The 26,972-nt window shown below is 40.3% G+C and overlaps 4 protein-coding genes across 4 annotated transcripts in view; 1 reads left to right on the forward strand and 3 right to left on the reverse strand.

Annotated features, from left to right (window-relative positions):
- LOC124271312 (coiled-coil domain-containing protein 150-like) overlaps positions 1 to 966 on the reverse strand; it is a gene marked incomplete at its 5' end in the record, with an annotated part of 52,280 nt that extends 51,314 nt beyond the window's left edge. The window contains 2 exons of the mRNA XM_046706408.1: positions 228 to 413; positions 892 to 966. Coding sequence (XP_046562364.1) covers positions 228 to 413; positions 892 to 966 — 261 coding nt within the window. The remainder of the gene's footprint in view (positions 1 to 227; positions 414 to 891) is intronic.
- A 5,531-nt stretch (positions 967 to 6,497) lies between these two features.
- Positions 6,498 to 7,966, forward strand: LOC124271346 (cysteine synthase 1-like). Its single transcript, XM_046706440.1, has one exon. The coding sequence runs from the start codon at positions 6,570 to 6,572 to the stop codon at positions 7,641 to 7,643; it is 1,074 nt and encodes a 357-aa protein (XP_046562396.1). The 5' UTR covers positions 6,498 to 6,569; the 3' UTR covers positions 7,644 to 7,966.
- A 5,877-nt stretch (positions 7,967 to 13,843) lies between these two features.
- LOC124271313 (gastrula zinc finger protein XlCGF7.1-like) lies at positions 13,844 to 14,742 on the reverse strand. Its single transcript, XM_046706409.1, has 2 exons — positions 14,642 to 14,742; positions 13,844 to 14,549 (listed from the first exon to the last, which is right to left on the reverse strand). Exons 1-2 carry the CDS (start codon positions 14,740 to 14,742, stop codon positions 13,844 to 13,846), a joined length of 807 nt encoding a protein of 268 aa, XP_046562365.1.
- LOC124271345 lies at positions 14,660 to 25,285 on the reverse strand. Its single transcript, XM_046706439.1, has 6 exons — positions 25,119 to 25,285; positions 24,278 to 24,351; positions 20,398 to 21,937; positions 17,855 to 18,035; positions 17,212 to 17,260; positions 14,660 to 15,627 (listed from the first exon to the last, which is right to left on the reverse strand). The coding sequence occupies exons 1-4, from the start codon at positions 25,140 to 25,142 to the stop codon at positions 17,916 to 17,918; spliced, it is 1,758 nt and encodes a 585-aa protein (XP_046562395.1). The 5' UTR covers positions 25,143 to 25,285; the 3' UTR covers positions 14,660 to 15,627; positions 17,212 to 17,260; positions 17,855 to 17,915.
- Between the last annotated feature and the right edge of the window lie 1,687 nt (positions 25,286 to 26,972).

The following is a 26,972-nucleotide window of genomic DNA, read 5'->3' on the forward strand; positions in this document are numbered from 1 at the left end:
TGGGGGCCGTATAATAGATAAAAAAGATTTTATTTATTGTACAATATTTTTATCAAAACATTGATACAACTGTCACAGGACATTTTCAGCCGCAGAAAATGCATATATGTACCCCAAGGACGATCTCTATGAAAAAGAATGAGCCCCTGGGGGGACCTGGTCCCGCATAGTGTATTAGATGTAGACTGTGTAGCTATATATACTAGTAGCAGGAACACAACACTTACCTCTGTCCTCTCAGATTCAACAATTGACTCCATCTCTCGGATCCTCCCCAGAAGAGTGTTATGGGAGTCCTCCAGACTTGACCTGAGACTTGACTCCATGCTGAGTTCCTCTTTCATCTCCGCAACTCGCCGGATCAATTTCTGTTTTGATGTTGCAAACTCCTCTGCTGTCACAGAAGCTTCAGCCTGTCAACAACATCAGCATGACTGTCACCATGGAAACTGATGACATTTGCCCAGACAACACCTGCAATACTGTTACCAAGGTAACAGATGACAACTGCCCAGACAACATATATATTAATGTCACCATGGAAACAGGTGATCATTGCCCAGACAACAGTTCATTTTCACCCATTTTCAGAAGAATTTCAATGGTCTTAACCAAAATTGGGTTGTAATGAACAAATCCCTGCACCTCCCTCTGGATCTGCTCTATGCCATCTACCATCTATTACATGTGCAATCTGTAACTTCAAATTCTAGTTTGACTTTGTACACTCAACTAAGAAACTCAAAATATTATAACCAATACCTACTACTATCAATCATGATGATACTAGTGAGTTCAATTTTATGGACACACTCAGCAATATTGTGCCCATGTGGGGATGGTGGTATGATGATACTAAGACTTGAAGAGACTTCATATTGTACATACAATCCTTGCTGTGGTTGTTTCATCCAGAGCAATGTTCTGCAGCTTCTTAATGATGATACTCCTTGAAGAGTCTTCATGTGTACCTCCTTGCTGTGGTTCGAGGTCAGTTCATCCTGTAGTCCACTTGAGTAACCTCACGCAGTTTGAGGTAGTCCACGAACCTCACGCTTGAGGTACGACAGCTGACTTTCATAAGTCTGTTTGGCTGCTGACCACTTCTCTTCCACCTGGGCATATATCTTCTTCTTCAAGTCCTTATCACCTTGAATATTGAGCAGGGACAGTTTCAGCGTCTGTATTGCACTCTCTGTCCGACACACCCTGGACACAAGTGCTTCATAATTTGTATGTAACAGCTCAGCATCGGCTAACCTGGCTTTGAATGGCTCCATGGGCCCTTCGTCCTCGTTCCGAGCTTCAGCGGACACTTCCCGACTGAAACCCATCTCGTTGAGACGGTGGATGAGGTCACGTGTGTCATGTTCTGCAGCCTGGAGTCGGTGCTCCAGAACCTCGATAGTCTGTCCCGAGGGGGAAGATGGGGCGAGCGGGGGGATAACAGGCTTCGACATGCCTGCTGTTCTGTCTCCTCACTTCACCATCATTGCAGTAGATTAGTCACTGTATGTGTTCACTGTCATCTCTACCTGTAACTGATTAAATACTTGACTGTCAGTCTCCTAATTATTCGTAGAAAATGTAAATGTCTCATATTACCTTTTACTTACAAGTGAGTTAGTGAGTTGGGTTTTATGCCGCTTTTGCAATATTCCAGCTATATCAGCAGGAGACACCAGAAATGGGTTCAAACATTGTACCTATGTGGGGAATTGAACCTAGGCCTTCAGTGTGATGAGTGAACACTTTAACCACCGGGCTAACACACCACTCCCTTTAAACTAACAAACAAAGTGCAACGAAACAGGAATTTATCTAGATTGCTAGGTGGCCGATATGTGTCCCAAAGTAGCAGTAAAACTCTCAGTCTGGAAATAAAAAATTCCTGATTTGTGCTACATGTATTGAAACATAACTAATAAATAACTTTAACTGTGTGAAGAAGTATCTTGTTTTCACTGGCCAATAAGTATGAACAGGTATTAATGCTCCATTTTATATAATTGCATTAAATGTAATCATAAAATAACTCAGAGATGAAGAAAATATCAACAGTAAAACATATCCCAATTCTACACAAAAATGTATTTTATTGAGGAAGTATTATTTTAAACTTATCATGACTCATACTATCTTATCTTATACTAGTTATGTCTTCATACTGTCAAAATGTCTGTAGTGGCAACTGTGCTGTGTCCCTCAAGAACAGAAAAACAACTTCACCCAAACACATCCTTGCACCATGCAGGCCCACTGCAGGGATGAGAATGACCTTTTGAGAAAAACTCTGAAAACTAGCCAGGGGTTTAGCATCTATCGGATTTGGACGATTCACAAAATGACCCTTGGCCTTATGAAATTCCCGGAATTCCGGGGAAAATTCTCATCCCTGCCACTGGGACCATGCAACCAAGCTAGTTGACAAGTCACTTTCACCATGTTCGTGCAACATACTTGTTGGGATTATTTTATTCTGTGGTACAATCCTAACCACCCCATCTAAATCCAAACTTTTGGCAGAGGAAGTTCCAACTACATTTCAAGAGAATGAGGAGACAAGCAACTACTATGAGTAACGATAAGGCTAAATCATAGAATCTTTCCCAAGTTTTGTTGAGAATCTTCCGTGAGCATCTGCAAACAGATTTTAAGTACATTTTGAAACATGAATGAAAGTTTATCAGTTTTTATTCTGTTTCCACAGTTTTGTTCATACATGAATTTATAACAAACTATTTATTTGAAAATGTCTATTTGGGAATTTTTAGCATTTATTTAATTTTATATTGGAAACGCACTGCTTCCAAAAGACTTTGACTCAAAAAGAATACTGCATCCTATCAAATCAGCAGTGGAAACTAAATCATTTGAGTCACTAATCTGTATCCTTTGGCCCTTCAACAAGAGAAGAAAATATTTAAATTAAAAAAGGTATGTGAAATGTTTTGCAGCTTTAAGACACTTTCATCATCAGTAGGCTAGTGAAACTTTTTAAACTTCCTTGTTACTAACATGCTTTCATTTTCATTACAATACAACTTCCTCCTAGATTTTCTGTTGATTGCACTTGTTAAAGCAGAAAGATATCTTATATGTGGGATTACACTTCCTCAGTTAAGTACAGATTCTTGTACTATTGTTAGGTTGAGTCCAATTTGGGATTCGAACCAACACTCTCAGAGCAAGGCACCTAATCGCCAGCACACAAAGTCAGTGATGTAAACCACTCAGCCATTGCTGCTTCCACAAATTGATCACATACTTTGAGTACCCCTCTGACAAGTGTAAATAGACTCGGCTCCCTTGGCTGAAGCTATGAATATACAGTGACATTTAGAAAGTGGTCAAATGTATAACATACGTTATATTTGGCTAAAGCAGGAACTGAATACATATTTTTAGAGTGAGACATAAGTCACTCACATGTTCATTTTCCAGATGTTCCTTGCAACATGAACATAATCAATATCATCTCCATGATCACTGGCTTCATATCAGATCAGCCAATCAAATTTATTTAAAGTTTAGCAAAGAAGAAAGAATTTAAACCAAAACAATTCTGGCTCTTTATTCGCTTTATCCAAATCTTGAGAAATCATACAGTTTTCTACAGAATTCCATAAAACAAACTGTCAACCAGAGTATGTGGTTCTCATCTAAGTATTCAGATAGTTATAAACCTTGATTAATTGTAGAAAATTATAACACATTCCATGAATGAAAGTCTGACAGCCTCACAAACAACACTATGGCCAAATTGGCACATAAATTCACACCTCATACCTTGTTCGTGGAGAGCCATACCTGTTTACACAAACTAAACGTCCATGCAAAATACTGAATAGTACGCACACTTGCGTTAATCGAGGCTACTCTAACTGTCATTCGAATTCCAAGGGTAAAACCTACCGAATATAAGAATGTGGACGGTGTGTATAAGCAGCTGCTAAACGTGCCTGTTTTGTTAACTAAACGGGATTATGATAGAGATTTACGCTCGGCATGAAGTCTTCTTAGTGATCTACGGGTAAGCATTCTTGAAATGCCGCCATGCGTGATAATTTACGGATAATATTTCTGACAGCTTCTAGTGTTGAGCTGTTGCTGTACGATTGCATGTTTGACGCGGCAACACCAACACTAATCTGACAAGCACGCGTGGCGCAAAGTCGTTAGTTTAAAACTATGGATACCCATAACAGGCCATTATCTATGAATGAGAAAACATTGATCACTTTGTGTACTCACAACTAAGTCGGTTTATTCCTTCATATCATATCTTGCTTGGAAACAACTCAAACCTGCCTCTACTTGTCGCCATGATTGTAAACTAATGATTTCATTGGTCAATTTCTTACACCAATCGGAATACCATTTCTGATACAACGTTCAACCATAATTGAGCGGCAGCCGGAACAGACCGAGTTATTCCGTATGTTAAACGCTCTTCTGTAAAAGGAGATACGAAATTAATCAAATACTACTTTCCTGTAGGCAACTTCTAAAAGCGAAATCCCATAATGGATTTTCATGTTTTAAAACAAAAATATAACACATGGCGGAAAATGGTTATAACTAAAACAACCATGTGAAAATGCCTTAAATATCGAATGGTTGGTATTGAATGAATGTGAAGTAATTCTGCCCAAACAGATAAGCAGACAATGCAAGGACGCATATCTTTCATAGACACAAATTATTCTTATTATTTATATAATCTAGAAATAATAATTTGAACTAAGAATTTTTGCCCTAACGATTGACAACAAAAACTATCTCTGCTTTTGAGTATTTAATTTATATTTTGTTAAATTTTCAAGGATAAATATTCATCTAAGACGTATTTGTACAATAACACTTGTACAACCTACGTTATTCATACATACACAGGCTAAAAGACGCATGTCAAAACAGAGAAGTGTAATAACGAAATGCATTTAAATATCTCTAAATAAAATTTCATAACGACAAACAATACCTGTCTCCTCAAAACCAAATTACCTCGAAACAATACATGTACCCATGGTGTCATATTGGCCAGACTTTGCTTCCCTCAATACAACCACACCGTTTTGGCCAACTTGGTGACGTTTGACCAACTCAAGCAAGTGTCGTGGTACATCTGAATGAGTTGGGGTTTATTTTAAATGCTTTTCACCCTGACCTAGTGGGCACCATCCCTCTAGTACCCGGGGGTGGTGTGTTGGTGGGGGGTGTTTTCGAACCCCCTGACACCCCTCCCCTGGATCCGCCCATGAATGTTGAACCCAACTTCCATATCGAGTGACCCGTGAAGGTCCGGGTTAGAATGAACCTTCAGTAACCTATGCTTGTCGTAAGAGGCGACTATCGGGATCGGGTGGTCAGGCTCGCTGGCTTGGTTGACACATGTCATCGGTTCCCAATTGCGCAGATCGATGCTCCTGCTGTTGATCACTGGATTGTCTGGTCCAGACTCGATTATTTACAGACCGCCGCCATATAGCTGGAATATTGCTGAGTGCGGCGTAAAACTAAACTCACTCACTCCATGTCGAGTGTGAATGAGTGAGGAAGGTCTAACACTGATTGAAAGGTATTTCAGTTATAATAGAGAGCGTCGGTTGCACCTCTTAAACGTTTATAGGTTTGGTGAAATCCAAAAGCAAGTGAATAGTGTTGACAAACCCGTACATTATCTGGGCGAACCGGAATTCGAACCCACGAACCCTAACCGGCTGAAGGAAGCAGCTATATGGACAGCGACTTCCGCGGCCTTTGACGGCTGGGCACCGTTTCCACACGTTCCATACAATACTTGTACGCTTACACTATTTCAGATGCATGTGTGTATTTAACGTCTCTTTCACACACCAAGAAGATAATAAAAAGATGGATCTCAATATGAGAGTACATGTTACCAAGGATAACACTACGTTTTATCGTTATATAGTCTCCCTGATCTTACTTAATTACTTTGGTGTCACTTACTTTGTACCTACATTTTAGGGGGGTCATTCACATTGTACATGCTTCTCTAGACTAACAACTAGTCTCTGAAATGATCATATTTTACAGAAAAAGCTCATAGTAACAAAACAAAATATAATGTAAAAGTAGCCCTGAGACTGTCCTCATTTTCAGAAGCTGTGGAAATCTAGACTTGGCACATTTTCTAGACTTGTGAGGGGTTTCTTGGATATATTTGCTTCAGGGTCTGACTAATGCTTCTCTAGCCATAAATTATGAACGGTCCCTTATCAAACCAATTAATTGTACTTTTTTGGTTAGATTTGGTATGTTATGTTGGGTTAGACGCGAATACATTGTAAACTTGCTCTGAAGGTATTTGAGAAAGTAGAGAAATAGCACTCCCAGAATGAATGACCCAGATACATACTCCACTATCTCCGATGATTCTTGGATGTAACCTAATCTCGCATACATAAGCAGACCGAACAGTGACGTGGCATTTTCTAACATGAGGTTCCGATAGGACCAAGTTGGGCACGGCATCGCTCGACCTTTGAATGAAACTAGTGCTCACGGATATAGCATATGTTCACAGCAGACCATAAACAAACATGGCATGGCAAGGGGTTCTGAGGGCTTGCCTGACCAAGAAGGCATGCATCAGACATGTGTCGTCAGATTCGATACGAAATGGATTGGCAGGCATGATGGGACGAACGCCGTTAATCCGTCTGAATAAACTAAGCGACGAGACAGGATGCGAGATTCTTGCCAAGGCTGAATTTTGTAACGGAGGTGGTTCGGTGAAAGACCGGGCTGCCTTCTTCCTGATTAAGGATGCCGAGGAAAGAGGATTATTGCGGCCAGGGGGCACAGTGGTTGAAGGAACGGCTGGAAATACTGGGATCGGTCTTGCCCACATGTGTCTGGCCCTTGGATATAAGTGTGTCATCTACATGCCAAATAACCAGTCGCAAGAGAAAATAGAAATACTGAAAACTTTAGGTGCCGAAGTCCGCGCCGTCCCCGTCGTAGCCTGGACCGAACCGGACAACTATAACCACCAAGCAAGGAGGTTTGCAGAGAGTATAGAAAACGCTGTCTGGACGAATCAGTTTGACAACACAGCCAACAAAAGGGCCCACATGGAAACAACAGGCCCTGAGATCTGGCAAGAGACGAAAGGTCGGGTCGACGCAGTTGTTTTCGGAACGGGAACAGGAGGAACATTGGCAGGGGTGTCGACCTTCCTGAAAGATAAGAATCACAAGATACAGTCCTATCTTGCAGATCCCCAAGGCAGCGTCCTTTACAACTGGATCAAGCATGGCAAGCTGGAGAGGACTGAAGGAAGTTCAATTACAGAAGGCATAGGTCAAGGTCGTGTAACGAAGAATCTCGAGGGTGCCCCGATTGATGATGCCTTCGCAATACTGGACACTGATGCTGTTGCTATGACATTCAGGTTACTGCATGAAGAAGGGTTCTTTGTTGGGGCCTCCACAGGGCTGAATGTTGTAGGGGCTGTCAAAGCAGCTGAACTCATGGGCCCAGGGCATACCATTGTGACCTGCCTGTGTGATACTGGACATAAATACTACAACAAACTTTTTAGCCGGAAGGTTTTGGAAGAAAAGGGTCTGTTGGATTGCATCCCAGAACAGTACAGGACCTCTTTGCATTAAACATTTTTGTTAAATAGAATAATAACTATTTTTAACATGATTAAAATTATGAAAGAACAGAGTAACTGATTCTTTGATAACATCAGTATTCTAACAGGATGGCCAGTTACCCCATGTTGATACATGCATATCAAATTCACCAAATAGTAGAACCTCATAAAATAATTTGCAAGGTTCTTTCAGATGTATGCCAATTGTTACAATATACAATTTGTCTTTTTATTATGTTGAAATATGCTTCAGTATATTCAAGCAGTCATATTCTTATTGTTATTATACAGATTCATATTTTACAGTATAATAAAAAAAAAGTTTTTCAGCAATTTTTTTAGATTGATTTCATAGGAGCAATTTATATGGATTCCAGTCAGAGTGGTGACTGCGACATTAAACAGTGTTGGCTCCATCCATTCCACTGGGTATACCAGCAACATTGGGTTCACATACAAGATCGACTCCACTGGTTTGAGTTTCAAATACCAAACTGCTGTTGAGAATTTATGACTGGACTCACTGTCATAAAATTATCATGGTTTAGCAGCACAGGTGTGAAATACCTGGTTGCAATGAATGTGAATAATGCTGGTTGCATTGAATGTGAATGTTTGTTGCACTGGATGTGAATAATTCTGGTTGCACTCAATGTGAATAAGGCTGGTTGTACTGGATGGGCTTGTGCTGGTTGCACTGAATGTGAATAATGCCGGTTGCATTGAATGTGAATGTTTGTTGCACTGGATGTGAATAATTCTGGTTGCACTCAATGTGAATAAGGCTGGTTGTACTGGATGGGCTTGTGCTGGTTGCACTGATGTGAATAATGCTGGTTGCATTGAATGTGAATGTTTGTTGCACTGGATGTGAATAATTCTGGTTGCACTCAATGTGAATAAGGCTGGATGGGCTTGTGCTGGTTGCACTGATGTGAATAATGCTGGTTGCATTGAATGTGAATGTTTGTTGCACTGGATGTGAATAATTCTGGTTGCACTCAATGTGAATAAGGCTGGTTGTACTGGATGGGCTTGTGCTGGTTGCACTGATGTGAATAATGCTGGTTGCATTGAATGTGAATGTTTGTTGCACTGGATGTGAATAATTCTGGTTTGCTCTCAATGTGAATAAGGCTGGTTGTACTGGATGGGCTCATGCTGGTTGTACTGGACATGCATAAAGCTGGTTGCACTGAACATGAATAATGCTGGTTAAACTGAATGAACGAATGCTGGTTGCACTAGACATGAATAATGCTTGTTAAACTGAATGGGCGAATGCTGGTTGCACTGGTCATGAATAATATTGATTGCACTTAACATGAGTAATGCTGGTTAAACTGAATCCGCTAATGCTGGTTGCATTGGACATGAATAATGCTGGTTGCACTCAATGTGAATAATGCTGGTTAAACTGGGCTCATTCTGGTTGCACTGTACATGAATAATGCTGGTTGCACTGAACATGAATAATGCTGGCTAAACTGAATGGGCTAATGCTGGTTGCACTGAATGTGAATAATACTGGTTGCACTGAATGTGAATAATGATGCATGCATTGGATGTGAATGATAATGGTTGCATTGAATGTGAATAATGCTGATTGTACTTATATCGTAGGCTGTATATACCATCATGAAATTATGTTTTGCTTCACTTTTGTATGACAGGCTGTCATGAAATAATTCTTGTTGCACTGAAATGTAATCAAACTGGTTTCACTTGGACGTGATGCTGGACATGCTGGCATGATTTTGTAAGTGACTGCACTGGTGTAAGTATCAGGATAGCCTGCACCTGTGTAAAACAATGATGGTTGCACTGAAATTTAATCAAATCTAGCTGCTCACAGATATAAGGATGCAAGAAACACTGCATAAAAAGCATTATAGTTGAACTCGTATACTCGTGGCTGCCCTAAAATGTATTAATGCTGGCTGCACTTGAACATGACGCTGGACACACTGCCTGAAAGGTATATTTGGTTGCACTGGTGTCAAATACTGGTGGAGACTTGAAATTTAGTAATATTGGTTGCACATGAATGAGATGCTGGACACACTGCATGAAATCAAGTTTTGTTGCACAGGTGTGAAATAAAGCTGGTTGCACAGGTGTGAAATATAGCTGGTTGCACAGGTATGAAATGAAGCTGCATGCACAGGTGTGAAATATACCTTCTTGCACAGGTGTGCAATACTGCCTGCTTGCATGGCATAAATAGCATATACGTATACTTACCAATATGGAGTGAATGTATACCTAGCAGTAACTGATCTGTGGTTCACCCTATATTTCTGAATATGTACTACATGGTTCACTCTTGCATTGTTTGCTGTGGTGAATATTCAGTTTAATACCCCAAAGATAAGAATTTAATCATTTGCACAAAAACTGAAAATGAAAATGTGACTGGTACAGACAATTTTATTGAAATACATGTACATCTTACTCTCATTTTTCGTTTTCAAGTTTCAAACAATATATGTCATAATGTATTTTTGGCAAAAGTACAGAGTATGACTGATATTGCTCATTTTAGCTGATAAAAAATTAGTAAATATAATCACTGTTTACATTGATACCATATTTGTCATGAGCAAGTGCATGTTAAAATTCTATGTATTCACTGGTCATAATTTGTGTGGTATAAACGGAGACTACAGTGAAAACACAAGGAGAGCCAGGAATATTGTATATTCACAGCACAAGGGCATATCAGGATTTTACCTCGACTCACAAACATGGATGTCCCAGGGACCCCCAATTATTAGTTATGGTGATTCCTTGCGGGCAATAGGAGGGTCCAGTGAAGAAACAGTGTAGAGAACTGTATGTTTTGATAATATCTTTAGAGCCTGGAATGAATCATTGATCATGTGGACTGATGGAAGAAATGATACATGTAACTGCTCTGAAAGAAACAACCAAACACTTAGCAAAGTCATAGATGTGTTGTGGGTACAATGAATAATATTGTGCATCCTGTTGGATGCAGTGATATGTTTTCTGGCGTCCATTCTCTACATTTTACATACTGGATGCATATTTGTGTGTCGTGTAAAACCCTGGCATACACTGCCTTTTATGAGATTTTCTTAAGATTTTGCAGCCTTCAAATCCAGATGAGGTGAAATGTGTAATATTGCAAGAGTACTGCACTAAAATGGACAGCAGTGTTTGCATGTGTGGGAAATACCATGCCACAGTTAAACAATGATACCTCACTTAGACACATCATACTGAGTCAAGGGTGGTAGGGGAGCCTTGTGGTTGAAGTGTTCAGCTTGTCATGCTAAAGATCTTGGTTCGATTCCAAACATGGGTACAATGAGCCCATTTTTGGTGTCCCCACTGTGATATTATTAAAATTGGCATTAAATCATACTCAGTTACTCACTGTACTCCAAGCCTCAACTGTCCTTGTTTTTTCCCTAAGTGCCACAAGTCAGAGTAGAAGTAACAGGTTTCTCTTTGAAGGTCTTTTGGTATGACAAGTCCGGGAATTCGAACCACACCCCCTTCTGCTCTGCTCTATCCACACAACCACCTCTGTGGTCGCTACTTCACACGCCATCATTAAAAGGACACCACACAGATTATTGTATAGAGTTTATTCTAACTGTAACAAAAAAATTTGCACCAAAGTGCTCTCATGGTACTGGCAGGTGTTGATGTTCTCACATTCCCGCTGTAACCATGGTAACAGCAGAAACAGTTTCCAACATATTGCTTAACATGTTCAAACAACATTTCATATACATAGCAAATATGCTAATAACATATGTAGACATATACAACACAATTTAAGAAAGTATTTAAAAAATACAGATCATACCTTCTTTTCATTCTGTTTGATAGCTTTTAAGTGTGTTTGGGGGAGAAGGACGATAGGTCATATTTTGATATGGCTATGGTGTTGTAGATTCACATCACCCTGAACGTGAAATATTTGTGTAAATAGTGCCATGCTCTGTTTTGCTCACCTGGGTATACAATCAACAGTTGAAGTGAACAAAATATGTTATCGCAAGGAGAAAAATACATGCTTCAAGAACGTTTCATCAATTTGGCAATTTCTGATGTTAAATAGTTTACTGCACTTTGGGAGAATTTAACAGCATGTTATCAACAAAGACAACATTTAAAATATTGAGAAAAATGGAACTACATTGTGTTGAATCCCATTGGTAACCTAATACCAAACGTCATTACATTTTGCTAAAAAAACTTTTAAGTAATGGCGACAAATAGGTGTTTCAAATGGCTGCCCACAGCACTGAAATTGTTGTAGAATTGCAATTCAGTTATTTTTTAATGACGATACACAACTGCTGTGATGGCGGCCATATTGAAAACCAGATTGTAACCTCAAGAAGAAACTGGGGTGTCATCACTGGTGTAAACTAGCGTTTGTGAGGACAGGGAAGAGATGCCAGACAAACAGGCCATGACGCAAGCTCACTTGACTTACTGACATAGTCACGTGAGCTCAAACAGCACAGAACAGCAATGAGCAGTAGTTTCACCAATGTCACAAGAATGTTCAAGCCTGATTGCCCATTCCATACCCTATTGTGTTTAAAAAACAACAAAGGTGGTCAATCAACACACACACACACACACACACACACACACTTCATGTCATGTACAAAATTGCTCTCTCTCACTCTCACACACTCACACACACACACACACGTGTACAAAATTAATGACCCCCCTTACCTCCCCAGAACAAAATGGGTGTTCCACCCCTTAAAATCATCATCACCCCACAAATATTATGAAGATCCCCTAGGACAAGAGTAAATAGACACAAATTTCTAACCATCCATTCTGCATCATGATGCATCTTGTAACATGGCCTCCGTGTTGTAATGTGCATAAGCATTGTGCATCATCCCATCTCTTCTGGTACACAGCTCACCTGTACCGATTACCATGATTACAATGCTGCCATAAAGACAATAATGATGATTTGATTCTGCATAGAATTCATTCAAGTAATATTTGACTGTTTTGACATAAAATGTTTTTTGATGCAATAATACTTAACACTTCACAGTGCACCATTCAAAAACTGTACAATGCATACTTCATCAGATATATTTCACCTACCACACCAAGAAACAGGAATCACTGCACATCATCAATGTGTCAACAACAATTGCATCTCACAATGAACCCCCTCTTTGTCCTGGTAAATGTTGACACTCCCAAGTCAAAATATTAAAGGGGAACAACATTTCATACCTTGCACAGCCCTGACTTGCAGTCCGACCTGCATTGCTTATGTGCGACAGGAACTAATAAAATGACTCATTCTAATCTTACATCATGACTTCCATATCACCAGGAACTGACTAACTGACTTACGCTGTTTGTTGTCGACAACCTGTACATTCAGACATTGTTGACGTATCTGGCATGTCTGACTTCGGGTGCTGGTTTGTCATTCATAAACAGTTTTGTGTATAGTTTTAGTTAGGCTCCAGCACCACGAGCACTAAGTTTAACAATCTGACGTCTGCTGGGGTCTATCAGTATCCAGCTGTACCATCAGCTTTACTTTCATTCATTTCACTGAAATTTGGTCAAAGTGTAGTTTGGCCATAAAACATATTGAAGCTTGAGCACCTGACTCAGAAATATTTCAGAACCGCCTCAAGACCTTGACCTTTGTCAAGACATGGAACCATTTAACCTCCACCCGATGACACATAACTGTATTTCATCTTTGCTTTTAGACACAGAGCCATTTCAGTACCCGATGAAGGTTTGGAGCTCTCTGCATCTGGAGCGGTAAACATCTATGTCCCAGTATTGATAGTTTCTTTTCCCTAGGTTTCCATCAAGTTACCCTGTGCGTCTGCTTCTGATGTACCCCTGCTTGTATTCTGTGACCCAACTGTCTTGCCTACTGCATTATGTAGCAGCAGTCTTGTGGATTCTTGGGTCCCAGTCTTTGTAGTCACTGCCATAGCATCTACATCTTGTCCTGTTACCATGGTTACACTTGTTGTGTCCTCCATGTTAGCTGCTTCTGAGGATGCTGTGTGTGTTTTGTGTAGTGTGACATCTACCAATTCCTGGGATAAGGAATCCACAGAACCTCTTCCTAAAGCGTCAGTGTCTTTTGACAGTGTTGACAAATCTGCCAAAGTGCTTGCCGCAATGTGAATCTTCTCGGCCTCATCAACCAAAGCATCACCTTCTTGACTGATATTCTTCGACCGACGATATAATAGCTGAAATATCACTGGCAGTAACAGACTGGCCATTGTTATGTACAATGTAAGTTGTTGACGCATCCACAGAACCAGATGTAGCGAAATCTGAATTGTCAGTCACCTCTTCCACCTGGACACCCACCAGACTCATATCCCCGGTGGCGCCATCTACATGAGTCAGGGAATGAGTCTCTGCCAGTTCGAGGGTCTGGAAGGTCATATTACAAACGCCACACATGTAGGTGTACGGCTCTTCTGTTTCCTTCTCAGACGATTCCTGTTTCGAGCCAATCGGCTGACACTTATGACGACGGAGTGAGGTGGCGACTGTAAACACCTTCCCACAAGCATTGCATGTGTGTTTGCTGATGCCAGTATGCATTGTTATGTGAGCGTTAAGGTTGGCCTTGACCTTGAAACCACGACTACAATAGGGGCACTTGAATGGACACTCTTTCTCATGGGTGAGTTTGTGTCTGTGGAGACCAATGCGATGGGCAAATGTTGACGGGCACACATTACACTTGTACGGTTTGGCTCCAGTATGGGTGTTCATGTGATCATTCCAAGACTGACGATTGTGATACTGACGCAGACATATAACGCAGCGATATGGCAGCTGACGGTCCTCTTGTCTTTTGTGGGTCTCCAGGTGAAACTTCAGCTTGTGGGCCTCAAAGAACCTCCATCCACAAATATCACATTTGTGTTTCTTGATACCGGTGTGACGTTTCAGATGTGTTGTCAAATATCGTTTTTTCAGAGAACTTCTTACCACAGACGTTGCAGGAGTGGTTTACAGAAGGCTCTGTCTTGGGCAACAGACTGATGAGACTGTGAGCCCGACGTTGATGCCGATGAAGTTCCAAATGACATCGGAAACGTTGTGAACATGTTTTGCATTCCACAAATGATCTACTCTCTTCTGTAGCTTCATCAATGTCATGTTCGTGAACTCTGTGGGAAGCAAGATCATCTTCTGTGGGGAAGGTCTCAGGACAGTATTCACAAACAAATTCCCCACGTTTGGTAACCATTATCATGTAGTTGTTTCTGTCCCTCCCTTCCAGATTACAGTGTCGCCTTTCTGAACATGATCGTCAGGAGTCTTCTCAACCTTGATCACTTTCTCTGTATCTACCCCACTGCTATCTCTGTCCTCATCATGAACATCATCATAATCATAATCGGATAAGTCATCCTGCAAATCAGTCTGAGTTTCTTCTTCATTTCTTTCCAGACTTGCCTTAATTTTCTTCTTAATCAAATTCTTTATATCTGTATTGTTTAGCGTTTCATTGTCCTCCAAAGCATCCGTTTTCATTGTGCCTTCTGCTTTCGCTGCCTTGTCGTCTGCAAGATCTGTTGAACATGACGTCTGCTTCTCCATCTCCGTTTCGTCAGGCACAACATCTGCCTCTGACGTCTGCTTCTCTTCAACATTACCCAGAGGAAATCCATCCATGAGAGGGTAAGAATACGACTTTCCAGACAACAAGCTAACTTGTTTTTTGGAACAGAGATCTGGAATGTTGTTTTTAGCATTGGAATTGTTTTGATCGGAAGTGGAATGTGTCTGGGGTGATTTGCTGAGAGGAGAGATTGGCATGTTTGTGGATTCTGTTTGTTTTTCGGGTGTCTTGATGTCAACCATGACTGTCAGAGGTTTGGAAGACTTGGTAGGGGAGACAGAATCGTCACCTACTGGACGCTTGAACTCAATAACTTTCTTTACTCCAGCCTTTGTTATCCACTGAATTTCTGCAGGAGAGAAATCAATAAGTACAAATTTTGTTGTGTACACAAACTTTAATGTGAATAATCTGTTATCTTTAGGCATGAACTGTACTACAAAATATTTTCATCTCAATGTTTACACACTGACTTGGAGATATTTCTTTTTCTCAAAGAGAAGTGAGTGAATGTTGTTTCAGCAAAAATGACTGCCTGACTCCAGAGCTCCAGATAAGATTTAGGTCATGTGGGTACTGTACCCACTGTATTTTTTGGGGAGTGGGTATTATAAATGTTGAGTGGGTATTTCATTTTCCGTTACCCACTGCTTTCAAATATGTGGGTATTGCAGTGATTTTACTCACCTATTATGTCATTAAATAAGTTTACTAAGCAGGTATGTTCTGCCTTATGTCATACCTAATCAAAACCAACTTAAATATAATGGAAATGATTTAATAAAAAAATACTCATCCTATACTGACAGTACAACACTAGTCCTATACTAACATTACAACTTGATACCAATGGATGTCTTTTTCATTACGCAAGTGATTTTTATAAAGTATTCCGTACGCATATGTTTTAAACTTTTTGCATATCTAACGTCTTAAATACGTAATTGGTACGCAACAATTATTTTTCAATGTGTAATTGGAAATTTTCTATGCATATTTTACCCAAATACGCAGCTTATCTGGGTCTCTGTGACTCTGGATCATCTGGGACAGGAAAAGTGAGTGAGTGACTGCATGATCAACAATCACAAATATCCTTTCATCATTCCAGTCAGTTTGTTCCAACACAACAAGGGGTGGTGGGTTAGCCTAGTGGTAAAGGCACAGATTCCACTGCACAGATACAAGAAGTGAACTTCATGTGGTTAGGGTTGGTTGGGTGGTTGTGAAACGCTGCACTCAGCAATATTCCAGCTATATGGTGACGCAATTCTCATGTGAGTGTTTCTGCTTGCACCAGCTGTACAGTTAATGTGTACAAAGTCTGCCCTTGTGACTCCAGGTGTCAGTTCCATTACCACAAAATAATAGGGCTGTAACGAATACACTATGTTGCGAATATGATACGTATCACAAATATTAGGTAGCGAATATGAATATTTATTCATGAATACAATATTGTAGTTAAGTGATTGATGCACAATATTGAATGCCCATGTTGACAGTGTTAATTTGTCACAGCAATAACCAGTGATCTCATGACACTCAAATTTGGTATGTAATAGTTATTGCTGACAGTAACATGTGCAGCCTTGGCAAACTAACATGACTTGGGCTACTACAAGGCTATTACATAATGCATTCTTGCATATCTCATTTTGAAAAAGGACATAAGGGTTCAAGTAAAACACACTCCCTTAAAAAAATTGTAAATATTCATGAATATTCGGTTCTGGTGACCACGAATAACGAATTGAATTCATGAAGGGCTACGGTTCGATTCACCGAATATGCGAGTGAATCGTTACAGACTTACAAAATAATATTCAAGCATTTGTTCCTACCCTTTAGCACCTCAAGGAAATGTTAGTCTTAATGTCCCGATTTTCAAAGCTGATTGTAAAACCCAAACAGATATCCAGAAACTACTCACGGACAGCTTTTTTACTTTTTATATCCCTCTGCTGAATATGGTGTTCTATCTGAAATACAGAATGGTGCAATTAAGACACATCATCTTCAAAAGATTCTGATAATGATCTTAATCATAATCTCACACAGGGGTGGAAATAACCCATTGCCCGACACCCCAGTCCAGTGTTTTTTTCTGTCGGGCTAGCAAATTTGTATATCACATTGTACCGGTGTCCAGTTGACTTTCCATTGTTAATTATGTTGTTTATTTAAAACATCAACAAGAAAACAGCCGGTATAGTGGAAAAATTATCAGGACAAGTGATTTTACATGTGCCACTGTACCGGAGTACACTAGCAATTTTAAAGTTATTTCCACCCCTGACACAATACTAAACATGACCAAGTCATTAACACAAAGCTTCCATTAGTGTTAACATCTCTGTATGTAGGGGCTCGCTGGCTTGGTTGACACATGTCATCGGTTCCCAATGGCGCAGATCGATGCTCATGCTGTTGATCACTGGATTGTCTGGTCCAGATTCGATTATTTACAGACTGCCGCCATATAGCTGGAATATTGCTGACTGCGGCGTAAAACTGAACTCACTCACTCACTGTATGTAGGGCTACTCTGAATAAAGAACACAGGGATCACTAACATTACTGAGGATGGACCAGGCTCGACACACGCCCTGGATGGTTCCGCTTATGGCAATCTTGTCAGCAGTCTGGAAGCAGGCCACGCTGGTCATGGTGGGAAGGTCGTGGGTGATGAAGTGTCGCATGCCCTGTATCTGCAGCAAGCTGTCCTTGACGAGGGCAGAGACTCCGCCCTAAAACCTGTATGACAGATAAGAAATATCTTGTTCTGGGCGTATCATGAAAAAACATTAGTGCTGTTAGGGACCGTTCATAATTTATGGCTAGGAGGGGTGATGATGATTTTTATGGAGAAGCATGTACAATGTGAATGACTCCCCCATAAGATTTATGTACAAAGTAATTGAACCCCCACCCCGTGCTTGTCATGTACAAAATCAATGGCCACACCCCTCCCACCCGATACTTTTGAACTTTCAGGCATAAATTTGAAATATTCATATGTACAAAACTGCTGACGGCCCCTACCTCACCTGAACAAAATGGGTGAGAGACACACACAGAGACACACACACACAGAGAGACAGACACACACACACACACACACACACACCAAATTATCATCTTTACATCTCAACCTAGGCCTGTCGTAAGACGGTTGACACGTCATTATATCCAATTTGCGTAGATCGAAGCTCATGCTGTTGATCACTGGATTGTCTGGTCCAAAATCGAATATTTACAGACCGCCACCATATAGCTGGAATTTTGCTGAGTGTGGCCTTAAACAGCAACCAACCAACCATCGACAAACACATCTTATGGCTAGGTTTTGTCATACATGACATACCAACACTTAATGAAAAGTATCAATATCCATCAATGTGCTATTTGAGATGGTCCAATGGAATATGACTAACCTGCTATATAAGTTTCAACTTTCAGTGTATAAGTTGTGCATGTTGTGATAAAAGAATATTTTTAAAATTTCTTCATATACAGATTGGAAGACCTAGTTTTCAAATGCGGATATATACTGGACAAAATAAGTTAGGGATATTGGTATCTTTATAATTAATATTTTATCAGTATGTCAATGAATAAAAAGACCTTTATTCATAATTTGAAAATGTACATATATCCCTAACTATTTTTGTCCAGTATAAAATCCATCTGGTGGGTTGACGTGTGGCCTGATGGCTAAAGTGCATGCTTGTTTCACTGATGATCTCGGTTCAAATCCCCAAATTCTTAAAGTGTGAGAAGCCCATTCTTGGGAGTCCCTCCATGATTTTGGTGATAGGATCACAAAAGATACTCATACTCAGTTCATTCACAATTTTTGGTAATATTATATTCAGCACACTGTATTGAAAACTAGGGGTGAAACGGTATACTCTTGCCATGGTTCGGTCCGTATTGCGGTACAAGGCCTCCGGTTCGGTCCGTTTCGGTATATGAGATATGATCATAATACAGAAAAGACAAGAAACACATAGATTTGGACAAAATGATTTGATTTCTGGACATTTTAGAAAAGGTTTAAAAAGGTTAATAAAATGACAGTACGAAAACACAGATTTTGGGATTGCATTACTGTAAAGAACCAAAGGCAAAATCCCACGGTATTAGTATAGAACCACGGTATACCGTTTCACCCCTATTGAAAACGCATAAGCAAAAGGTTCAGTAATCACAGCCAGTGTGCAAAATAAATTCCAAATTTTGCAAACCAGTAGGGCAAGCTATGCCTGAAAGTTACTAGCCCACAAACTACTTAACTAGTCCGAAATTTGAATGTAGACACGGATTTCATCATTAAGCTGCTGATATGATTAACATTTTTATCAGCTGGGGTAGAAATAACTTTAAAATTGATTGTGTACTCCGGTACAGTGGCACATGTAAAGTCACTTGCCCTGCTAAATTTTCCACTATACCGACCGTTTTCTTGCTGATTTTTAAATAAACAACATAATTAACATTGGAAAGTCAACTGGATACCGGTACAGTGTCATATACAAATTTGCTTGCCCGACAGAAAAAACACTGGACTCGGACGTCGGGCAATGGGTTATTTCCACCCCTGATCAGGCCATAATCTTGCATGATTTAAAAGTGTATTATAACTTAACAAGTCGGAGAGTGTGATATATTTACTACACGTAAATAATAAAGGTCCCCATGAAAATTCACTAGCCAGTCGGGCCAATGACTGTAGAGATTTACTGGCCTGACTGGATTTTTACTAGCCATGGGCTAGCGGGCCAGTGGCTATTTTGCAGGTTTATCCTCACTGTTTTAAAAGTTTTAACTTTATGTCACATGAATATAAAGGTGCCTGCACTATGAGGAGACCCCATTTCTCACACTGATGACAGCAGTAGGATTTTGCCCAAATACTGCAACATGTTAAAAAGGTTAATAAAGTAATCATATTAAGGTTTGAAAAAATATATGAATATACAAAATTTGTAAAAATATGGAAATTTCAATCCACCCAAAATAGTTCACAAAGCAATATATAACAACTTCAAGTTGTACTGTTTGTACCTTATCTACCAGTCTACTTTACTCTAAAGAAAATACGTTGTAACCAAACCTTTTCTCCTGCTTCTGGTAAGGCAAGCAAGGAAGCAAAATTCACATTAGGAAGACCTGTCGAGAAGGGAGACGACTGCTGTGTGTTAGCTGTTGGGTCTTCATCATCAGGCGTGTCACTGCCTAATATAGCCTGTTGGCATGGCGACAAGAAACTACTGTCCACCTGAATGCCTGTACTGACCAGATGACAAGAGTCTTTTACCAAAGATGCTTGAACACCCCTGTCTGCTACCATAGAAACACTGCTATGATCAAGAGGTCTGGACGTGGACTGGACTGAGTGCTGGAAGGTTTTGAGTAATCTGGCATTATAGAGATGATCACCATGACCACCAGAGTCTCCATGACAACTGCTTCCAATCTCTGGTATTTCTTTATCAGTGTTCAGATCATTGGAACAATGGCCAGTGGAATGATTGCTTGAAAGAACATTAGCTGATCCGAGGACAACAGAAATCGTATTGTCAGTTTCATGTGATGGATAAGTACCTGAATGATGACTTGGACAATATTCACCATTTCCAGGCACAGGTTCAGCAGTACTGCTGAGAACTGTCTCCCCGACTTCACCAGATGGTGACAAGCCTGAATCAGTTTGGACTGCTGAAAGTTGGACATTTGTGCTGGTCTCATTGCTTCTTGATCCCGATTCTGTATCAGCTTCTCTACCACTCTCATCCTCATCTTTGTCCTCACTTAAACCTGTGTCTCCACAGTTATTGGCTGCTTCTGAATGGACGTGTTTGACAGGAGTGGTTGACAATTCTATTGCATTTTCTGGCTGTGTCTCAAGCTTTGAGTGTTGTGTTCTGGGACTTGCAGGTTTGCTGCGGAATTTTGACTTGAATGTTTCTTTGGCCTCTGCAGCCTTTTTGGTAAGTTTCCTTACACGACCTGAAAACCTCCGACCTTGGTCAGGGGTCAAGGTCGGAGAGTATTTATCAGCAGTATCACCAGACTGACTGTCGGATTCACCAGATATGTTTGATTTCTGTTGTTTTATGTTCTTATCTTCATGTTCAACTACTTCACTTTGTCTACACACAGAACCTGGTTTTTGTTCATCCAACATCTGTACTGATTTCCTTCTACATTTCTTTTGAGGAGTTAGTTGTGCATTATTTGACTCCTGGCATTTCTCATCTTCATTATTGTTTTCAAAGTGTGCTCTTTGATTTGCTTCTGTCTCTGTATCAGCAGGAGACTCCTTAGATTTGGTCGACAATTCTTTCTGGATCCCAGAAATAGTCCTTTGATTACTTCCAGTCACTGCATCACTTGGAGACTTCTTAGAATTGGGCAATAATTCTTTCTGGATACCAGAATAAGTAGCTAAGCCTGATATTGTGTCTGACTTTTGCACATTCTGGTAGGTCGAATGGGATGATGGAGCTTCAGGGCTAGAAACGGACTTTGTTTTCTCATGGATGGAAGATCGGGTTCTGGGGTTGCAGTCAGAGGCTGTTTTGTCATTGTTCTGGGTAGATCGTGTTCTTGAACCAATGCTTGTCTCCAGCTTTTCTGAACTTGTGCTCTTCCTGTAATCAGTGTAAAATATCTGGGTCATCAAAACACACAGTTGGGGAATCAATGTAAAGATGACACTTAATCACTTTTATTCTGTATGACAAATGTTATTTGTTTTCATTTCTCAGCTTTTATTATTACTATTATAGTATATTTATATAGCGCATATATACATGCAACTAGCGCGTGCTCAAGGCGCTGGGTTTTTTTCCCCTCGATCATTGGATGTCAATCTGAACGGCACACCGTGTTATCAATCTCAACTCCCTGGGGAGTATACAACTCTTGCAGCCATTAGGCGCACCGAGTTATTGTGGTTTTCTCATCCTAACGAGGTACCCATTCACAGCTGGGTGGACTGGGACACATAGTCACAGTACTTTGACCAAGATCACTGCACGTTGCTTTACCCGCAACTATAATTTGGCATGAAATGCATTTGGACCCGTTTTTTTGGTAAATATCTCTTCATCCAATGACCCAAACGATCTCAAACTGTGCAAGTGGATGTTTTGTCAGACAACCTAATCACATTGTAAATCACCGATTTTATGCATTTGTATTAAAGAATCTGTCTATGTAACTGTCAACAAAATAAACAGCAGAACGCAGATGGCTTGCAGAGGGAGGGAGCCAATGACCTGTAACAGTGGTAGTGTTGGGTCATAAATGTGCACATATCCTAATGATTGGCATTCATATTACATGTTATGAAGCAAGCTCAAAAACATTGCCTGACACCTCCATTGCTCTTCCAGAATGCAGTGAACAGTTTTCTACTGAGATGAGTTTCAAAGCAAAGCAGTATTTATGCCAATAGTGGTACAGTCGTGCCCCGTTTATCCGAACCTCAGATATCCGGAAAACTCGCCTTCCGAACGAAAATTACTCAATACGAATTCACAATGTTGTAAAATTACTCACTTATCCGGAAATCCAGTTTCCGTAACCGGACGGTCATTTTCACATACAAAACGCTAAATCATATACATTTTATTCTCGTATATCCGATGGCTCAGCACCTGTCAGTATGTTTACACACACATTTTACAGAGTTTGCGTGCCCTAACATAAAGGAAGTCGGCAGTCTTTAAAGTGTGAGAGGATTAACTACCTGTAATTAGCATGGTGACGCTGAGTTAATTTTGAGTTGTGATTGGCAAGGCAAGACGTCCCCGTTGTTTTGGTAGTGACTTTAAACCGGAAGTTTGTTAGGTACAGCAACAATGCGAACGCGAGGAAGACATCAGAACTGTTTCGTGATTGGTTGCTACCATTTGACAGACAGATGCATGTACAGGTATGTTCGCACATGTTATTGACTTGACTACTTTATTTGACAAGATGTGATTTTATGTTTGCATTGTTATTTGTTGATGCCTTATTAATAAAGATTACGTCTGAAGTCTATTATGTTCGTTTCTTTGTATTTTTCTATTTACATATTCCCCGTGGTTCAGATATCCGGAAATTTGTTTATCCGGACAATTTCAAGAAAAACACAAGTGTTCAGATAAACGGGGCACAACTGTACTACAGTAAAGTTCTCATAAGACGTGCAAAAAAATCCAAAGAAGGTGAGGTGAGGTGAAATTGGGTTTAACGTCGTGCTTGAGAATATTTCGCTGATGTGTGTAGGTGTATGTGCGGCTGCTTGTGCTAGCCCAGACTGAAGCTGGTTTTATAGTGCTAGCCCACTGAGATACCATGCCGCAGTAAAGCATGAATACCCCACTCAGACACATTATACTGACTCTGAGCCGACCAGTCCTTGTTGTACCCATTAATTCCGAGAGCCAGGCAGGGACCAACAAGTACAATATTTTAACGTCTTTTGGTATGAAGCGGTCAGGATTGAACCAGCGACCCTCCGCTCTCTGGGCGGACTCTCTAACCAGTACACCACGGAGGCGGTCAATATCCAAAGAATGCTGGTTATAAGACACTTAAGTATTTCTTAATTAATTTCTACAAGTGATAGCAATGTGGGAACTGGCACAAATAGCATTTATGAATGTAAGCATGATGAGTGATTCAAACAACAAGTAGATGAGCCACATAATGATAGCTCTGCTATCACTACAAACTATGAAAAAGCATGTAGTGGCTATGCATTAGCCCCCCCCTCCATACACCCTCACTTCATGCAAAGAAGCGATCCACAGTAAGAAAGATAGGAGTCACTCAGCATCCCATACTTTATACAACAATGCCCATAATTCAGACATCATGTCACATATTATACCCATGTGGGGGAATCGAACCCAGACCTTCGGCGTGATGAGCAAATGCTTTAACAGGAACAAAATGTGTATCCAATGGTAGCAATCACATCTTTTCCCTGAACTTACCCGCTGTGTTCATCTTGTCTCTGCCGTTTCCTGCCTCTGTCTGGTGGCTTCAGGGGATGTTTACCACCAGTCTCCTGGAATATCATCACAGAATACATCAACTTATCACAGATGATTCACAGATCATATTTCTAGTATTTATGCAGTTTTCCGTATTGGCATTCAAATTAAAACACTGTTACATTCTTCTGAAATTCATGCAACAAAGGCCAAATGAGACCTGTGTTTGAGTTTCTATGAGTGTAGGGAAAATAATCACTGGTAAGAGTTCCACCCGTAACCCCCGCTTGAAATGTATTGTATTTATTATGTTTATTTCAAGGGGTTAGGGTTTAGGTTTAGGGTTTAGATTTAGCATTGTGTCAGGTTTAGGGTTAGGGTTAGGGTACGCTTTCTTTAAAAAAACCCATCTATTCGTACTATGAATCTTAGGCATGGAATGAAAAAAATAACCGGGGGTTACGGGCGGAAATCTTTCCCCCAACACATTTTTGTTCTTGCCAGTTTCTTTTCGGAGACTTCACCTTCAGAATCACTGTCTTTCAGAGAAAATGATGTTACCGAACACCTTTTGAACGAGATCTTTAGATTTGAGTTCGTGGGGGGTTGGGTGGGGTATGTATGTCGTTGTACATGTTCTTGGCATATCTTTGAGTTTATGTCTATTGGTTCACGTGTATACATGTTACGTTTTTACAAACAAAAGGAAACAGTGTCATTTTTCCAAGCAGAAATCGACCACACTTTCATTTTACATCGCTCGTTGGAATAAGAATGAATGAAGGACGCCATTTTGTCGAGTTTGTCGCGAGCACAGCGTCAACTTCTGCGTAAAATATACCTGATGCCCTCTTTTCCGCGCCATATCCAAACCCGCGATGATCTGTGATTACTAATGGTGACTATGTGAAACAAGAGCCTGTGTGGTTACACAAGTTAAAGACTGTCATATTCATGTTAGAAGAAGGTTGATATGGCTGCTCGCGGCTGACAAACAAACCCAGTCATGTGAACTCGTCTTACTTCCGGCTCACGTGCAAAGGTTTAGTGGTAGAGCGACCGCCATTGGTGTTTACAGAACTATCAGTGCTAAACTGTTGGCTGTGTTCTAACTATTTGCAGACATATTTCTATTGACCAAGATCATTGTTAACATAAAAAATTTGAAAATTTACCACGACAATTTGCATGTTCATCAAAATAGTTACTTATATTTCAATCCCTTCACATTGAAACTGTGCATGTACAAGCAATTAATGCTCAAATCTTAGCAACTATTTACTTTAGGTGAGGTGAGGTGAAATTGGGTTTAACGTCGTGCTTGAGAATATTTCGCTCATATTACGACGTGCATGCGTGTGTATGTGTATGTGCGGCTGCTTGTACTAGCCCAGACTTAAGCTGGTTTTATAGTGCTAGCCCACTGAGATACCATGCCCCAGTGAAGCATGAATACCCCACTCAGACACATTATACTGATTCCGAGTCGACCAGTCCTTGTTGTACCCATTAATGCCGAGCGCCAGGCAGGGTCCAACAAGTACCATATTTTAACGTCTTTTGGTATGACGCGGTCGGGGATCGAACCCGCGACCTTCCCGCGGACCGTCTAACCACTACACAACGGAGGCGGTCCTATTTACTTATTTAGGGCATTTGATGAATCATATTATATATTTCCTAAATATCTCAGAACTATATTTTAGCATTAACAGTGCTACTGTGTTTTTAAAAATCATTTAACAAACTTTAAGGTTGAAGAAGAACGGATGGAATGAAGACGTCTGTCTGAAATATCTTGGCTAAATTTTATGTTCATTGAGAAATGAATGCGATAACACGTGACTAGTTCAGCTAATCATAATGCAGGAATTATAATGAACACAATGAAAATTTATTTATAACAATATGAAAGGTGGCAGAATTCCACACGAAATGTTTTTAACAGATGTCAGAAGGTATGGATTACTGTCTGAAGGGGGAAGACTTCACACCAGCTCATATTCATCATTATCGAGACTGGATTTCTCTCGCGTTGATGTTCAATATTAACAGAAGCTACGGAGATATAGCTATTTCAAAGAATGTCCTTAAATATGTGTTTGCAAGAACATTTGTGAATTTATGGGTCGGTGCATAGTAAATCATTAATCGAATCCCACCATGACGCCGTGTTAACTTGTGTATCCTCATCAATGGTTCTGGGGACCATGGGGTAGACTAGTGGTTAAAGCGTTCGCTCGTCACGCCGAAGGCCCGGGTTCGCTTCCTCACACGGGTACAATGTGTGAAGCCAATTTCTGGTGTCCCCGCCATGATATTGCTAGAATATTGCTATAAGCGGTGTTAAACCAAACTCACTCATCAATGGTTCTGTTCAATAACATTGCCCAACCAAACATAACCTTGAATGAAGTCGGTGTTTATGGTACTGGCGACCAGTAGTGCACGATGATGCTTTCAAATTAAATTATGGTTTAAGCTAAATATATATTTTTCAAGTAATATAGCTGATAGTGAAGAGTGCTCACTAAAGATTGATACCGAGCTCTGATTAATCACACGACCGAGTATTGTTTTACGCCGCTTTCACTCACTCATTTGTGTGACAATTGCATCAGTCGAACAGGTATGTTATCCCTTGGGGCGGTGAGAATACCAAGATACACGGGCTCGACTCCCCTCTAGATACAAT

This window comes from Haliotis rubra, unplaced genomic scaffold (assembly GCF_003918875.1).
Source record: "Haliotis rubra isolate DU_JTF1 unplaced genomic scaffold, ASM391887v1 Scf16, whole genome shotgun sequence".
NCBI lineage: Eukaryota > Metazoa > Mollusca > Gastropoda > Lepetellida > Haliotidae > Haliotis > Haliotis rubra.

Excerpts from the sequence above, each read along its gene's own strand:
- LOC124271345 (XM_046706439.1), bottom strand. The coding sequence starts at position 25,142 with ATGGCGCGGAAAAGAGGGCATCAG. Across the intron at positions 24,352-25,118 it reads CGCGGAAAAGAGGGCATCAG|GAGACTGGTGGTAAACATCC; the intron begins GTATATTTTACG and ends ATGATATTCCAG. Across the intron at positions 18,036-20,397 it reads TACCAGAAGCAGGAGAAAAG|GTTTTAGGGCGGAGTCTCTG; the intron begins GTTTGGTTACAA and ends TCTGTCATACAG.
- LOC124271346 (XM_046706440.1), top strand. The coding sequence starts at position 6,570 with ATGGCATGGCAAGGGGTTCTGAGGGCTTGCCTGACCAAGAAGGCATGC.
- LOC124271313 (XM_046706409.1), bottom strand. The coding sequence starts at position 14,742 with ATGTCATTTGGAACTTCATCGGCATCAACGTCGGGCTCACAGTCTCAT. Across the intron at positions 14,550-14,641 it reads CCACTCCTGCAACGTCTGTG|GTTCTTTGAGGCCCACAAGC; the intron begins GTAAGAAGTTCT and ends TTGTGGATGGAG.